The sequence below is a fragment of the Melanotaenia boesemani genome, chromosome 1 (genome assembly GCF_017639745.1).
Source record: "Melanotaenia boesemani isolate fMelBoe1 chromosome 1, fMelBoe1.pri, whole genome shotgun sequence".
Lineage (NCBI taxonomy): Eukaryota > Metazoa > Chordata > Actinopteri > Atheriniformes > Melanotaeniidae > Melanotaenia > Melanotaenia boesemani.
Window position 1 is genome coordinate 37,392,802 of NC_055682.1, and position 16,522 is coordinate 37,409,323.

The following is a 16,522-nucleotide window of genomic DNA, read 5'->3' on the forward strand; positions in this document are numbered from 1 at the left end:
CATACCCCTCCATACACATACACCACTACACACACACTCACATACATACCTGCATATACACACAAGCACCTCCATACATACTCACGCCTCCACCCACTCCTTCACTCCTCCACACACACCTCGACCTCCACGTGCACACACTCATATATACATACCTTCACACACACCCACATCCCACATAGACCTCCACACACACACCCGCACACTACTCACACACACACATACACGCACACACCCAGACCTTCATACACACCCACACACACATACGGCACACACGTCCCTCTACACCCACCCACACACCAGCATACCCACAGACACACACACACACACACACCCACACACAAACACACCCCCACCCAGGTTCCGGGGCTGCGACCAAGCACCAGGGCACGGACCAACCCCCGGCACGGCACATCCGGACGGGCCCAGCCCCCCATAGCAGCGGCAGACCCCCCACCCCCAGGAGCGGGGGGAGACCCGACGCCCCAGAGCCCGGGGCCCCCACCCGGCCCACCCCGGGCCCGACCGGCCACCCGGCCAGGGGCCGACGGACACCGACCCAGGCACCCCGGCAGCCACCCCCCACCGCCACGAGGCAGCCCCACTCCGGGGCCCACCCAATGCCGCCCGCCCAGACCGGAACCCCCAGCCGACCCAGCAGCGGAGCAGCCTAGATCCCCACCCAGGAGACAACCGGAGACCTGAAGCCACCAGGGAAATCTTTTTTCAAGTGGCACAGTGTTATACAATATGACCTTTTCCATAATGGTTGCATTAAGTAGATTCGTAGATCCAGTCTGTTTATACCCTTAGCCTTAAGAAATAAAAGATTAATGGTCAGCTAATCTAGCCATTTAAATTGTTAGTTGACTACTTGTCCTGATCCCTTCAAAATAAATAAATAAATAAAAATAAGGGACTTGACCTTTGCCACGTAATAGGGGTAGGGCCACAGGGAGCCATAATGACGATTTTTTATAATTTGTTGTGCCATTAACCTTAAGATCTGCTAATGGTACAATGTGATGGGGAAACAGATAATGTCCTCTTAGATTTCTTTGCTGCATCAGCCATGGTGACATCCAAAGCAGCCGGTGTGTTGATGTTCAGTTGCTAGCGTGTGATAAAGTGCCAAAAAGCACAATGCTGCTGTAAAGTGATGCACCAGGATGGGAAAAGTTATGAAGTGTGGTTTCTCAACCTCAGGGTGCTGCTGGACAATGACAACTCCAGGGATGTACATAATAAATGTCCCTGTGCCATCAAACAAGTCAAAAGCATGGAGTTTTAAAGCTGGAAAGTTATGTAGTTTAAGCGTAGCACTAGACTGTAGTGTAGAAGGGTTGGTTCTAAAGATCTACTATGATCTGCTATGACTGGGGGAAAAACAGGGCTTGGATGGTATAGATCACCAGACATTTTGCAAAGAGCAGGACTAAAGTTTGGCTTGCTGAGTATCATAGAGGTAAACAAACTGAGGACTGAAGAGCTGACTGGGATGTACAGATATGCTACTGGGTGGACGATGCTCTCAGGTGTGTGGGATCAGTAATCACAGCAACTACACAGCCAGCCGCACCTAGACAGACAAAGAGAAACAAACAGGGAACAGCACGGAAAAGGGAGTAACAAAAACAGGAACAGGGAGGCACAGCCAGGCTCTAAAAAGAAAATCATCAATTAAAAACAGAAAACTATAATTCTGTTTAGCATGAAAACTCTAATTTGTCTCGTCACTGCAATGGTGAGAATCCTCTGTCTGCATCACTATGTGTCTAAGATTAGAAAAGTTTCATTTAAATAGTCATAAAATCAGTTCTTGGTACAATTATTTTAATTGAACATGGTAACTTATTTTCCAGTGTAGCCTTCTACATAATGGTATATGTGCCTTTAAGTCTCTTTGTATATATATTGTTTCTAAACACTGTTTTTTAACATTTTGTCTGTCAGGATGCAAAAACCATGATATTATTGCACCAGCGTCAGTTTTTTCCATATTCCATTGTCTCTAAAATCAATTGAACTGCTTAAGCATGCATTTAAATCTGGCAGTATGGGACATTTCATTACAATGAAGAACATTTGTAATCAAAACATCACCATGTTATGGTAAAAAATACTCCTTGCCACATTATTTCAAGTGTCTGGAATCAGATGTAGGTGCTTGTTGTGAGTTTTGAAACGTCCAGATGAAGTATACGCTTGTCATGCAATAAAGAAAGTGACTGTGCCGTGACACATACAACCACAGCTGACTAATTCACTCAGAAGCTGCTGGGACAGCAGAAAAGAACCATACAACTGAAAAGGGCATCACTCCTTAGACCTCAAATTATCATTGAGGATGAAGGGGAGTTAAGGTGACCTGTTCACTGGCGGTGTGTTGGGAGACAGGATCAGAAGTGTGACATGGAAGGAGAAATCAATGATCATGAGCTGATACAGAAGTCAGAGAAGGCCTAGATAGAATATGTGATGGCAGACTGGGGAAGATCAAATTTAGGGTGGGGATGAGTGCATGTGTTGAGAATTCTACAGCTGGATAAAGGTTAGGAATGGGAATAAGTGAGCATTAAAAGGAAGGGGTGTTATACTGTATATACAGATAGTTTGAGCCAGGGGAGAGCTGTTGGGTGTGGAAGGCAGGACTTTGTGTGTGAGGAGAGTCTACCATGGTTTTACAATCCCTACAGACTTGATTTCATGACGGTTTAAGTACAATCCATGCCGAGAATGTTCATAAAATGCAACATGTGTTAGCCCTTTATTTCTGGCTTGGGTTCTGGCCGAGTTTCGCTGGCTCTGTATCAACATTAGAACTGACATACAAAGGTCAAAGCTAATAATGTGGCAAGGAAGAGCTGGGCTAAGCATTGAGATGGCTAGTAGAAAAGTTAGAGCCTGCAAAGCTGTGTGGTTAACTTGTGAAAACAAGATTAAAAAACTTAGCTTAATTGCCAACAAAAGGCAAGACTGAACACTTATTGGGTGCATATGTGACTAAAATTGCTGACTTCACTGCAGGCATAGTGTCATATCCAACTTCTGTTTGTGCTTCAGACAGCTGAAAAGACGAAGCATTGAATTTCTGTCAATTAAAGTAATCTATACGGCGCAGGATTTTAATGGTGTGTGATTGTTACAAATGTGATTGAAGGTAATAGAAGAGTGACTGCAGTTGTGATTTATTAAAGAGAAAGTTATTAGGGCCTGCATGAGGTGCTGCTGTAGCTTCGATTATCATTAACTCTAGTTCAGACCAGTCAGCTAATTGATAAGGGGAAAGTGGAAGGCTCATTCAGCATCTCTTTCTGGGTCCGCATATTATATCACGGTGCCAGCAAAGTTTTTAGACACTTGTTTTCCACATCATGCTGATTTCAAGAATTATCTAAAATTGGATTCAATTAATTTAGCTTTTTAATCAGTCAGATGGTTGTCACATGTTTAAAACACCTCTGGAAACAGTTAATGGTCTTAAGGATGGTATTGATGAGGCAAAGCTCAAGGGAAGGTTTTATTTGCCGCTGGAAATTGTGGTCAAATAGTTCAGCAGGGTTCGACCAATTGCTTCAATGTTTGAACATCTACTTCGGGAAACTTTGAGCCTGTTAAAAAGTAAAAAAAATCAATGTGTATAATTCCTTCATAGGCTGGAGTTACAGATGAAGCAGACTGTTAAAAGTAGTTTGTGATTCAGCAGAAGGTGTCTTAGCTTTACGTACGTATACCCTTATTACCTCTACACTAAGCTAAGGACAGCTTACAGTATGGAGGAAGCAAACAGGAAATAAAAGTTGTCTTTGAAGGTCAATCACAACATGAGAGAATCAGGGTTTGGAAGCATTTTAGATATTATAATGGTATACAGGGCAGCTGCCTTGCTTTACAATGCCTTTTTAAATAATAATAATAATAATAATGTTGGGTGTTAAACTACAGTGAATTCCTTGGCAGAGGATCATAAAAATGCAATAATTGACTAAATAAATAGGTTTGTATTAAAAATGTGCTGCTCATCAGTATTGTTTTAGGACATAATGGAACTTGAACCATGACATATATTTGAAGAACTATATTTCCACTTAAGATCTGAAGGTTTTAACACATTTAATACATACAATACATTAACACTCTAACAGTGCTAAGGTCTCTTTTTGAAGTTAGATAATCTCACAGCAAAAGTTGACTCTGAATTCTACAAAGTCAGGAGTTTCCAGCTGAAAAGACAGTCTTCTTTATCTTTTTTTTGTGAAAATTATGAACCATTTGCTTTACCGTAGATGCATTTGTGGACATTTGACTATGTGGAAAGAGTCCATCTTCTAGTTCTGTTTAATAAAAGTAAATAGACCTGAAAATCAACTTCGACCTCAGAGTCTAAGTCTGAGATAACTGTCAGTGGTTGGCCTTTGTACCAGACAATGTTCTGAATTCTGGAGTTGGGAGAGGTCGGATGAGGCTGGAAAATTCTCGTCAGATGTCGTCTTTGGAGCTGATGTGCTGCCCACTTTGGCTGTGTCAACCCTGGACTTCAGTGCCAGCTAATATCCCTTACCCTACTCCCTATACTCTGGACAACTGGCTGTCACTCAGACATACTCCCACACTCCCGCTGATGCATGCCTGTGTGTCTCCAAAGCAACCAAACACATCCAAGAAATCCCCACATCCAAGAAATCCCCTCCTTATGGAAACTGCACACCTGTTTATCGCATATGTGCTGTAATGTTCAAGATTCTTGTCATTAGCAGTTTGCATTGTGTCAGTGAGGTCAATGGAAAGAAATAGCTTATTCTGTACTTTGGATGTTTTAATGGTCAGTGCTGGCAATCTCTTGGTATCAGCTTTAATCCTGCAAACAATGTAACTAGCGGCTCTTCTGCCCCTTTGTTAAGCTTAATTTGACTCACTGTTAGGGGTGCAGAATTCAAGCTGCTCCCAGCTGGAGTCTGATTATCAACATGAGGAAAGCAGTATGAGGTTCTTGGTTTTCTCACTCCATGCATGTAAAATAGGAGCAATTTGTTGCCTGAACTCATGCTGGCGATGCCGCTGATCTGTTAAGAGCCTGTCCCTACGCCTCAGAAGCCATGTTAATATAAGATGTAGAATCTACCACCAATCATTTTTTACCACATTAGCTATGATTTGTGCTGCAGCCTGAGAATCCTTTTTAATCCCTCTAATTCTTTCTCTGCTCCTAATCCTTTTTAATTTAACTCTCTGGGCGACTTACGAAGAGTCAAGGCTCAAATGTAAACATAAGGTTCAATCACCTTACTTCGAAAAAGACCTTTTCTTTCTTTAAGACTCATTTCAATATGTCTGGAAGAGCACAAGCGTGAGTATTAAGAGATGGGTGTGACATATGGTTTCAGGGTACGTGTTTGGCCTACATGGGGCTTTATAGCTTTTTGTCTTATTGATTACTTAAAGGACTTTTGAGGACTTTCACTGGAAAGGCAAAACATCTTTTCCAGCAAATGCTTTTTTTCTACTATGCAGCAGGGCTCTTCAACTCTGGTCCTTGATACTTTAAGTGTTTTCCTGCTCCAACACACCTTTAAAAAGCAGGGAAACGTGAAACCTGCAGGACTGTGGTCCTCAAGGACCAGAGCTGAAGATCCTGAATATCCTGCTTTAAAGTACAGTTAGTACGTGCTTTTGAACTTTTCAATGGTTTCTCCAACTATTGTAGACAGTTCCCCTTGTGTTTTTTTGGATAGAGCTGGAACTTCGGCTCATTGTAGCTCATAGAACATAGTTGTTGTTTTGTTTTTTTGTAGAGTTGGATTTTTATAACCAGAGAGGAACTGTTTCTACAACAGATGTACACTAACTGGTCAGATTATTCTCATATTGCACCTCTTTTATTTATTTATTTATTGCCTAAATCTAGTCAGAGACTTTTGGGATATTTTGTGAGTGTAATTAGCTTTTTTCCAGTCAATGATGTTTCCTTCTAACTTTATTTTTGTTTGCTAATATTTGTTTTTTGTTGTTGTTTTGGAGAAAAAATTAATTACATGAAATAAAAAGTTTTAGTTATTGATCCATATCATGTAAGTGTACATATATTCGTTGAACGCAAGAAAAAAAACAAAACAACTTGTAAAAAGTTATAAAAGAAACAGTTTTTTGCCTCTAAAATCCTGAACAAAACATGGCATAACTGCTTTAAATTGACCTTGAAATTCAGGAAATTATGTCAGAATACCATTTGCAAGTTGGAAAATCTGGTATTTGATTATTGTTGTGCTCACTGACTGAATTAGCGAGGGTTAGCGATGCAATTTGACAGCAACATAATGTATCACAGATACAAATAGTGTAGCGACATGTTCATCGGTGGAGGTTGGACTGTGTGTGCCACTGATTCAATTCGACATAAACTGATAGAACTGCTCATAAACAGGTAATTAGGTTACTGGTAAAGTATAAAGCTGTCACTGCTCGTCATGCGGCAGCCATATTGGATTTCTAGTTTGGAGGCTGTTATTGTTTGGTCTAAAATCAACTTCAGGGGGTTTCTGATGCATTAAAGTGAATTCAGCTGTTCTGACTGGAATTTGGCGTGAAGTCCTGAGTTTGTAGAACGTATGTATAACAGATTCATGATTAATAGTTACTTAACTTGTGTTCCTAACTGATTGCAAAAGAAAAACAGTCACGGCCTATTATACGCCATTGTACGTGATTCTGTAACGTTGTATAACAGGCGCACCTACCAGCACCACAGGACACTTTTGTGGGTTTTTCTGTTGTTAGGCTGTTAAGAAGCGGGAAATAAAGGGTGACACTTGAAATAAATTTAATCATCAGGCCCGAAATACAAGAAATCAGCATTATGATGGCAGGAATTGCTCCTCAGCCACCAACCACAGGCCAGTCCATCTAACCTCACCGACCACAACGTGATTATTAAGCCTACTGTGGCCTGGAACGCTCTTCAGTGGTCTGCTGTACTTTATGGTACATGTGAGTTATCAGTTTGCTGACAAATCATGTATTTTACTCCCTTTGTGGTGCCTCTTTCCTCCTGGCTTACGACTCTCGCCCACAAATCTCTTACCCCCCAAACTTCCAATAAAAACTAATTTGGCCTCGTGGGAAATCAAGCCAACTTTTGTTGAGGAGTGGCACCAGCTCTAAGTATCCCATTGTGAATTCTGTGTCTCTCATTCTGCTACTCCCTCTCTGTCTTTGCTTCTCATTATCTTTGCCACTCACTCACACAGCCCACTTTTCTAGATTTTCTCCATGACCCCCACCAGCCCCTCAGAGGAGAAGAATGTGCAGCTGTAAAAAGTGGGCTTCGACAATATGGTTACTGTGTACTCTGGACATTTATATGGATGGGTGCGTGATCCCTAGTGGCAAATTCAATAGTCCAGCTTTTAGTGTCATCGCAAAAGGATCATTCCTTTCTTCAGATTTCCATTTCTTGCACTGAGAACTATTAGTCAACTTCGTGTGAGTGAACCCAGTCATCGTACAATGGAGCTCGCCTTCAGGTGTAATCTGAGAGTAGGTCAGCCTGAAACAAGAATCAAAGGTAATTTGCTTCAATGCGGTGCAAGATGATGAATCAGGTGCAAATTGATTTTGCTTTGAATTAAGGCAAGAGGGATCAATGAGTCTTCCGTTACGGTAACAGATTTACATCCATAACGTGTATCATTATACTGAGTGGACACCTGCTGATGGCGAGGTTCAGGATACAGGCCTGTGCTGTGCTTAAGAGGCAGGATTGGGTCTGATGCATCATTCCGTGTCTGTTAACTCATTAATGGCATCTTTTTACGTTACATGCTGTGTTAATGCTTTCTGGGTGGTGGGTGTGATGTTTATTGCTATCAGTAGAGCTCATTTAATAGTCGTCCTGTAGTCGGTCTTATCAGCTGGACTTTGTTCACATCTCATAAACTGAAATGTTTGGATTTGTTTTTTCTTGTGAATCTGAAGTTTCCTCTTCTGTGTTAAACTTGGACCTTGAAGACAGCCGGTCTGACAACAGCTCAGTCTTTTTCAGCAGAAATACATATTTTTATTTAGCAAATTCCAGGGACTTCTTCTGTGACTGATGGTTTGTCTCAGTTATCTTAATTTTCTTTTTTCTTTACTGATTTTAGCTTATTTTTTTTTTTGTTCTGTTGATATAGCAAAGTCTTTATGCAAGAAAAACACACTTTCAGTGCAAGAATATCAACATTAGATTAGGATACGTGACTGCTTAAAAGTCTTCAGTGCGTAGTTCAGACTTGAAATAAATTCATTACAAACAGGGAAAGCCAGTGTTAAGGGGGAAAGCTACAACTGTTCTGCTAACCGACCAGATTAGCTGTCCTCTGCTCCCCTCTGGTGTTAACATAACAAAAATACATCTGATTGGGCATAAAATTACTGAGATTGTCTTCAAACATTAAACTGATGTCCTAATTACTTTAACTTCATGTTGACAGATTTTTATAATTTATGAAAAAAAAAACTATGTGGCTGAAATCAAATTTGCTTAGGATTTCTGTTTTAGCAAAGTATTAATGATTTCACTGAAAGAAAATAAAGTATAAATAAAGTATTTTTTATATGTGCCTACAGTAAAGTGACACAGTGGGTCAGATTAGAGCATGCTTATCACAAAACTTAAAGTATATTTTTTGTCATAGCTTTCTGGTATGAGAAAGGTGTAGTTTGAGAAAAACACACACACAAAAATGTTTTTCTTCTTCCCATTCAGGAAAAACATTTACAATCAAATATTGTTAAGGCTGAAAATGTGCAGCCATTCGATCCCATGTGAGAATGACACTGAATGCAGCACCTGTAAAAGATTATAGAACACTTTCAGATTCTGTCCATTAAACCAAAGCGCAGCAACAACCCATTTTAGTCAGTGTTAATGAGCGAGACATCATTTCTACTAGTTCCATGCATCACTAACACGTTTAGTCTAAAGACCAGCAACGACCCGAGTGTTACGGGACACGTTCAAACCCACAGTTACATTTAGAAAAAATAACAAATGTAATAATTCATTTCTCTCATTAAAGAGTCTTTAATATAAAACATTTTAGATAAATCACCTTAGTGCTTCTGTTCTGGTTTCTGGTCTTTAAGCTTTCAGTCACTCGATACCTGGTAAAACTCTACAGCCTGATCTTTTGGTAGCTGTCTTCGATGCAGTTAGAAAAGAGCTAAAGTTGTCCTGTCTTCATAAAAATGCAGTAGCCTATGCACCGCTACATGCTCACCACTTCATGATGTTAAACTGGAAGAAGAAAAACCCTCCTAGTTATGTTCACTGCATTAGAGAAGTGATGTTGGGGATTTGAAACAAACAGGTGTACAGAACATGGGTCGGAGGATAAATATTTGAAAAGAAGAAAAAAAAACAGACATTAAATGTGCTGCAGAGGTAAAAAAAAATGTTCCTCCTTTTGGCTAGAATTGGTTTAAGTTGTGTTCTTAATGCCAAACATACTACACAAGGCTGTGCAGTTTTAACTTAACTACAGGATTTGTCATTGCATTAAGAATTATAGCTGTAAACTTACTGTGCATGCCCTCACACAGCAATACTAAAAATACAGAGTATAATATGAAGTGTATAATGTTCAGTGGGGTGTGTCTTCAATATTTATAAACCTCATGTTTTCTTGCTAACCAGTTCATTTTATAATTAAAAAAAGAAAGCTTTACTTTGCTCACTGTCCTTCTCCCTCTCACTTTACTCCTTCCTCTTCTCTCTCTAAAACACTACAGGAACCAGCCGGTAAGGCACTGCATCAGTGTAACGCTTCCAGTCTTTTCCGTATTTGCTGCTGCAGCGGTGTTCATCACGTACGCAGCGGTGGACCAGCAGGATGGTCATGTAAACTATGTAAAAGTATGGAAGTATGTGGCCAAATCCGCAGGCAGCACAGTAGGCTAAAGAGCCCATGAGGTCACCGGTGTAGTTGAAGTGGCGAGCCACTCCCCAGAAACCGGAGGTCAGGAGCTTGCTGCGGTGCACGCCGCCGTCAGCAGAGCGGTACGAGCACTCGATGTAGCTTGGCTTTCGACCCCAGATGGAGCAGGAGCCCTCTGTGCGGCGGAACAGATCCTTCTGGTGGTTGGTGGAGCGGAAGATGTAATATCCAACGAGGCCTAGCAACAGGACAGCTAGGGCGTGGGTGTCGGACAGCTGGACAGGGTGGTAAACCAGGTAGAGGCCCTGAAAGCCACAAACACATTTCCTGAGGGTTAATGCCTTCATCTATTATTTAATGGATCTATTTCTTTCAGTGTTTTGTGAACTTTGTCCTTGTGAGTACATTTCTAGATTTTATGTGCTATGACATTTATACAAAGCTTATTTTCAGCTGTAAATTTCATTTACTGCACTTTCAACCAAATTTACGTGTTATAATAACAAACATGCTTATGAGTACTGTCTCACTATTGCTCTTAAATTTGACAAGAGAGTAGTATGACTAGTATGACAAGAGACTAGTAGTGTGTACAACCTGCAGCGTGTAAAGGTAAGGCAGCCAGACACAGTCCCCCCAGCCAAGATACCATCCAAAGTGGTCATGACAGATATCAATGGTTTTCAGGTACCAGGCTTCATTCCAGAAGAAATCCAGCACATAAATACCCTATAACAAAAAAAATATAAATCCACTTGTATATTATTGTATAAAAGTATTTTTTTATTATTATTGTATATTAAACCCTGCCCTCCAAAAATTTAGGACACTGACTAACATATTAATAAAACAGAATACAATTATTTGCAATTTACAATAGAAAATAGAAAACACACCAAATATTGAGAGTGAGGCATTTTCTAACGCATGACAGAATATTAGCTCATCTTAAATTGTCGGCAACACATTACAAAGTTGGGACAGGGACAAGAACAGGCTGGGGAAGTAGGGAAGGTCGGGAATGTGACTGGTTGTAAAGTAAGAGCCCCTTACAGAGGTGGAGTCTCAGAAGTAAGCTGGGTAGAAGTTTGCTCATCTAAATCTAGAAATTGTAAAGCAATTTTAGAGCAGGTGCTTTGCAGACTTCTGAATATTCCACCATCTGCAGTACAACGTATGAGATCCGGGAATTTCTTTGTATGCGAGGAAACTAAAAAGCACGACATTAAAAACAAGGATGGTTTTGTTATAGAAATCCCTGCACTGGCTCGGATCGTGTGTGGAAGCAGGGAAACACTGAAAACCTGCAGGACAGCACCTTCAAGGCCCAACCCTGGACACCGCTGCTTTATGCTATAGAATAAAAGCTTGAGCTAGAAACCCACACTGAACGGGACAAATATCCTCTCCCAAATATCCAACAGCTGGTTTCCTCAGGTCCCACTCATTTACAGACCGCTGTTAAAAGAAGAGGCGATGTTATACTGTGGTTAGACTTAAAACTTCTCTGTGACTTGTTTCCAGGATAAAGCCAGTGTTGTTTTTGGCAGGCACCTCAGTTTTAGTCTTAGTTTTACTCATCATGACAAAAATGCTTATTGGACATAACTAAAACTAATTAATTTAGGTCAATAATCAAATTAACAAGTGGAATCAAGGTTGACAGGTTATAACAAGTATTGCAATTCATAAAACAAGTTAACCTTAATGCTTTTACATAATAACCAGATTCTTTACCAGACTGAGTTTAGCTGAGACTTTCCCATCAACAGGGAAGCAATGCTGCCGTGCTACTTTACTGCTGTTGGGCAGAAACATTTCATTTCTATATTTCAGCTTTTTTCATGAATTAATGCCCTACTTCATCATACAAAATGTCACAAGAAAATAGCAGATTTATAAGTTCAACCTATAACAACACATTGTGAGCTTGTTGTTTGGTTATTTTCATCAATAATTACAAAATTAAAATGAATGCTTTAGACTTAGAAGGTTTCCCAGCCAACAGCAAATGCTGTAATCAATTACTCCAAAAAAGCAAAGAGCAACAACATCCTTACTTTGGTAACTGTGGCTTTATTTCTGAGAATTTTTTGAAGTGTAAAACTCCACCCTGAACTACACATGTCCAAAATATGAGCAAAGGATGAGGAACACATGCTCAACTTGACCTGGTCTGCCAGTGAAATTATGATGGATTATAGTTAAAATATGTCCATATATCGTTTTATCGCTTTTCAAACCCTTTTGTCGACGCTGCGTCATCATTCATCTGTGTGTTATGGGATGTGTCTAATTACTGTGTGTGTGGTTCAGCCAGCTCAGTGCGTGTGTGAGTGAACGTGCACGTGGATGGAAATGAGCATCGGGAGTGAAGCGAGTGGAGAAGTGGTGTAAAAGTATGAACAAGGTCTTGTAATAAAGCTGTTTCTCAGCACAACCGCTGCCTTCCTTTCCTTGTGTTTCACCCCGTTAACACGTGTAGAGGAGCGTCGGGAGTTCACCCCGAAGAGAACGCTGCTTCGGCCCTAGAGAAGAAGGATCTCCACCATGTCTTCCGACCACGCTCAGAAGAGGAAAACAGGAAAGGTTATCATATGAATGAATGAACTGCTTGTCTGTGTGTGTGCTGCACGCCTGGTGGTGGGCGTGGCCAAGGTGCAGCAGCATTGCTGACTGACAGATTGGCTCACAATAGACAGAAATGTCATGTTTTTAATGTCGGACAATCAGCCTTGAACATTTTCGTCTCGTCAACAAAATCTCACAAACGTCTCGTCATGTTTTCGTCACCAGAGAGCCATTTTTAGCTCGTCATCGTCTCGTTATCGTCATGAAAAAAAGGTTTGTCAACGAAATAAATTCGTCATCGTTGACGAAAACAACACTGGATAAAGCAAAGGCAGATTTCAGGCTCAAATCTGAGTCATTTCTCTCTGAACCACATGATCTAGATGTAATAATTCAGGCAAGAAACATTTAATTTAGTACAATTTCCCTCAAAGTAACATGTCTATATGTGAAGGGTTAGTTTAATAAAGATAAATAAATAGAATTATATTTACTCCTACTGTTGAGTGAAGTTTCAGGTAATGTGAAATATAATGCACAACAAGCCCTGTAAATAAGCTTTTTAGGCTGAAACATGACTTCATCTGACTGGTAGTTTATCCTTTGCAATATTTCCATTTTTGCAGCACTTCTGCTTCCGCATTATTTAAATTAGATGGCAACTTAGAAGACAACTTTCCCATCCTACCTGCAGAACGTTAACCAGAATCATGGAGTTGGTGACGTGGCCGTACAGTTCTTGCTGCTTGGCCATGTAGGACAGATTGATCAGAGTCCAGGCGACGATGCCCGGTCTGCCGTTGAAGAAGAGCTTAAAGTCAAACCAGCTGCCGATGCGCGGGTTGAACTCGATGCCCATCATGTAGTTATAGAAGATGTTTCCTGTGAACTTGCTGCAAAATCCCAAACAGGTGGAAGGAAATAAGCTGACAAAGTTCTGTGCTAATACAGAAAATATTAGTTTACTATTAAAACATTGAAGTACTGTGGAGTTTTGCTGAGTCACCCTGCCAGATAACAAACAGTACGCACCAGTCTTCAGAGTTGGTTGGGAAGAGGTAGGCCTTCATGAAAGCAAAGGTGGACACAGCATAGCCAAGTATATTGGTGCACCACATCAGGGGGATCCAGTTATCGAATATGATGGTGGGAGAAAACCAGTGGAAATATTGTGCATTGGCAAACCACAGAGCATGAGTGATCAGCCAACACTGCAGCCCATTGATCTCATACTTGTTAATAAGACCTTGTGAATAAAAAAAAAGAAAACAGTTTTATTTTAAGAATTATTATAAACGCACTGTTTTGTTGACCTGCAGGGGAATAACATGTTCACTTACAAAATGGTATAACTCCAAAAAGCCTTAATAAAACATGCGGTCTGATGCGTAGGGGAATGTGTGTGTTACATACCAGCTGGGGTTCGTGCTCCGTCCTGCACTCCACCAACATAGCCAGGAATAAACTTGTGGGTAACATCAGGAATGCACATATAGAGAAACACCTAAAGCATAAGACAGCCAGTTTTAACCTGAACATACAGTCACGTTTTTGGAGTTGCACCACTTGTTTTGCCTCTTCTTACCTGGAAGCTGACCCAAACAGCATATATCTTAGCTGCTGTCCATGTGAAGGAGGGGGCCCTGGCCCAGATAGAGAGTAATGTTGTCTCTCCTCTGCACAGATCGTATAGAGGTTGGCTGATGGAGCACTCGTACTGGTCGCAGGCCATCACAAAGTAGAAGACAATAAAGGGGGCAAAGCAAAGGAGGCCAATTACCCCGATGAGGGAAAACCAGTCCACCTCCCTGGAAATGGATAAAATAAACATATAAAAACAGACCGTAGACGAGAACATTATTCACATGAATTCACTAGTCACGCTTCTCTGAATGTCTTTAAAGGTCTTTAAAATACAAGAATCTACCAACATTAAAGAGCACAGACTTTAAAGCTTGTTAAGCTATTCTTCACTAAAAATAAAATATTTGCAAACAACAGTGTTGTGTGTGCATTGTGTGAATTTTAACAAGGTCATGTTGTTTCAAGAAGGCTAAGTAAAGATGGACTGAGAGGAAATATCCATCCATCCCCTCTGCAGCGCCGCATGAGGTGAGCCCAAGCATTCCCAGGCCAGAAGAAATATAATCCCTGCAGTGTGTTCAGGGTCTTGTCCCAGGTGGACGTGCCAAAAAACCTCCAAAAGCAGGTGACCAGGATCCGAACTTATCAGAACCTCTCTGTCTACTCAGTTCAGTCTGCACCACCATGTGTAATTACTTACTCTCTGAATCCTTGTTTCACATTATAAATAAGCCTAAATTAATCAGTTGCTGATTATAGAACAAATTAGCAAAGTTACATTTTAGTCACTGCTTTAGATTAAACTTGATCTGTTCTTTTATTTTAGTGTAATTTAGTTTAATTTGGCTATAAAAGTACAGAAAGTAAAAGAAGCAAATTACATAATATTAACGTGGTCCCAATATCACACATTAGTTGAAAATGCTAGTGTATTTTGATAAGATGAACTTTAAGCAGTGTTTAATATTTTCTGGTGATAATCATTGTGTGGCATCTACTCACCATGCTCTCCCCCACTGCGCCGACTGCTCTCCCAGTTCAGATGCTTTCCCACTGGAACTGTGCTGGGGACGTCTCCTGGTGGCCTCCATGCTCACTGCACCATTCAGTCCTGCTGAACGACCCGGTTATCAGGTTATCACCAGTTATGCAACATTTAGCTGTCCTTTGCACACTACTAAGTTAGTGGACACCCAGTAAGATTCACCAAGTGTTCAATGGTACCATCAATCACAAAATAGGTGTGACTTTTCCATTTCTAAACACATTTAATGTCTTTTTTCTAAACTAGATTAAAGAATGAACATATAAACCATGGAGATAGTTCAGAAAGGCAGAAGCTTCTGACCAATCAAGTAATTGGAGAAATGAGTTTCATGTCTTTAGAGATTTAAGGTGACAAACAGGTTTTTGTTTGCCTTGTTGCACAGAAAGACAATTAGGTTTCTGTCTTTTCACAAGTTATTTCAATAAACTGCTCTCATTTTTCAGCACCTTAACCAGCACCACCAGGACTTCTTTCATAATCCTGTCAATAAACGTAGCTTACATCTGTTTTAACCTCAACAAAGCCTTTTTTCTAAAATGTGATTTAGCTCATGTCCACAGAAAGGGGGCGTAGGGCCACAGTGTGGGAGAACTCATGTTCCCTCCAGATAACATGCTTTCAGACTACAGATAATGCAAAAAATGGACTGAAATATGTACACTGAACATACACGCATACCATCATTATAACGAATTATTAGTATTAATGAAATCAGATACAAAAATAGCTCATCTTCCTTGTTTTAGTCCTCAGGAGCTTCTTCTCTTTGGACAGATGAAAACGAGAGAGTGGAGAAACTCCTGGTTACGCAACGTTAACAAAATGAAATAAAATAAAAAATGAACTGTTTTCCCTTATAGAACAAATGCACAATGGTGGGAATAAAGTGAATCTTACGCGTGCTTTTTTTATTTTTTTATATTCTTGTTTCTGAACTACAGCGTTTAAAAACTGCAGCGAAAAGATTTTCTATCAAGGCTGTTTTCATCAACATAGTAATATTATAAATATGATATTAGGCCAAACACGTTATACGGTTGTACAATTTTACTGTAGCTCGCTCACCTGTTGGTAACACGGAGAAGGAAGTCTGTTCTTGTTTTCTTACTTTCAGGGACGATTTCTGCTTGTTGTAACCGCTAGACGGAAATCAGCGATAAGCTCCGCCCATAAGGCGACTACCTTCTACATTTTAACAAAGGCATTTTGTCGGAGGGCGGGCCTGAGCTGGGTTTATGACTTCTGATTGGTTAACAGTGACTGAAGCCACGAGCGCCTGACATACGTCTATGGGCTCTCCCATAGTGGATCGGAGGCAGGGAAGAACGTTGAGAGACGCTCTGCTGTGATTGGTTGTTAAGATCAGGGTGCGTTAGCGGATTGGTCACTGAGAAGCGTCTGTCCT

General features: G+C 40.6%; 1 protein-coding gene and 1 long non-coding RNA gene across 4 annotated transcripts; one reads left to right on the plus strand and one right to left on the minus strand.

The window, feature by feature from the left end:
- Window positions 1-2,587: 2,587 nt before the first annotated feature.
- On the plus strand, window positions 2,588-11,475 carry LOC121634926. The gene is made up of 3 exons (XR_006009329.1): window positions 2,588-2,598; window positions 10,972-10,976; window positions 11,388-11,475. It is a non-coding gene; the product is annotated as an uncharacterized LOC121634926 (long non-coding RNA).
- dhcr7 (7-dehydrocholesterol reductase) lies at window positions 9,172-16,266 on the minus strand. Of its 3 annotated transcripts, XM_041976980.1 has the most exons (9): window positions 16,183-16,200; window positions 15,846-15,881; window positions 15,072-15,180; window positions 14,071-14,293; window positions 13,899-13,989; window positions 13,518-13,731; window positions 13,174-13,378; window positions 10,512-10,643; window positions 9,172-10,219 (listed from the first exon to the last, which is right to left on the minus strand). In XM_041976980.1, exons 2-9 carry the CDS (start codon window positions 15,847-15,849, stop codon window positions 9,755-9,757), a joined length of 1,443 nt encoding a protein of 480 aa, XP_041832914.1. In that variant the 5' UTR covers window positions 15,850-15,881; window positions 16,183-16,200; the 3' UTR covers window positions 9,172-9,754. The 3 variants fall into 3 exon arrangements, with proteins under 3 accessions (XP_041832914.1, XP_041832993.1, XP_041833077.1); XM_041977059.1 differs by lacking the exon at window positions 15,846-15,881 and having other exon boundaries at window positions 16,183-16,266; XM_041977143.1 differs by lacking the exon at window positions 15,846-15,881 and having other exon boundaries at window positions 15,072-15,183; window positions 16,183-16,266.
- Window positions 16,267-16,522: the final 256 nt, after the last annotated feature.

Bases quoted from the DNA above. Each gene is read 5' to 3' on its own strand.
- dhcr7 (XM_041976980.1), bottom strand. The intron at 13,990-14,070 runs GTAAGAAGAGGC...CTTATGCTTTAG, and splicing joins CTGTTTGGGTCAGCTTCCAG to GTGTTTCTCTATATGTGCAT. The intron at 13,732-13,898 runs GTATGTAACACA...TTTATTCACAAG, and splicing joins CGGAGCACGAACCCCAGCTG to GTCTTATTAACAAGTATGAG.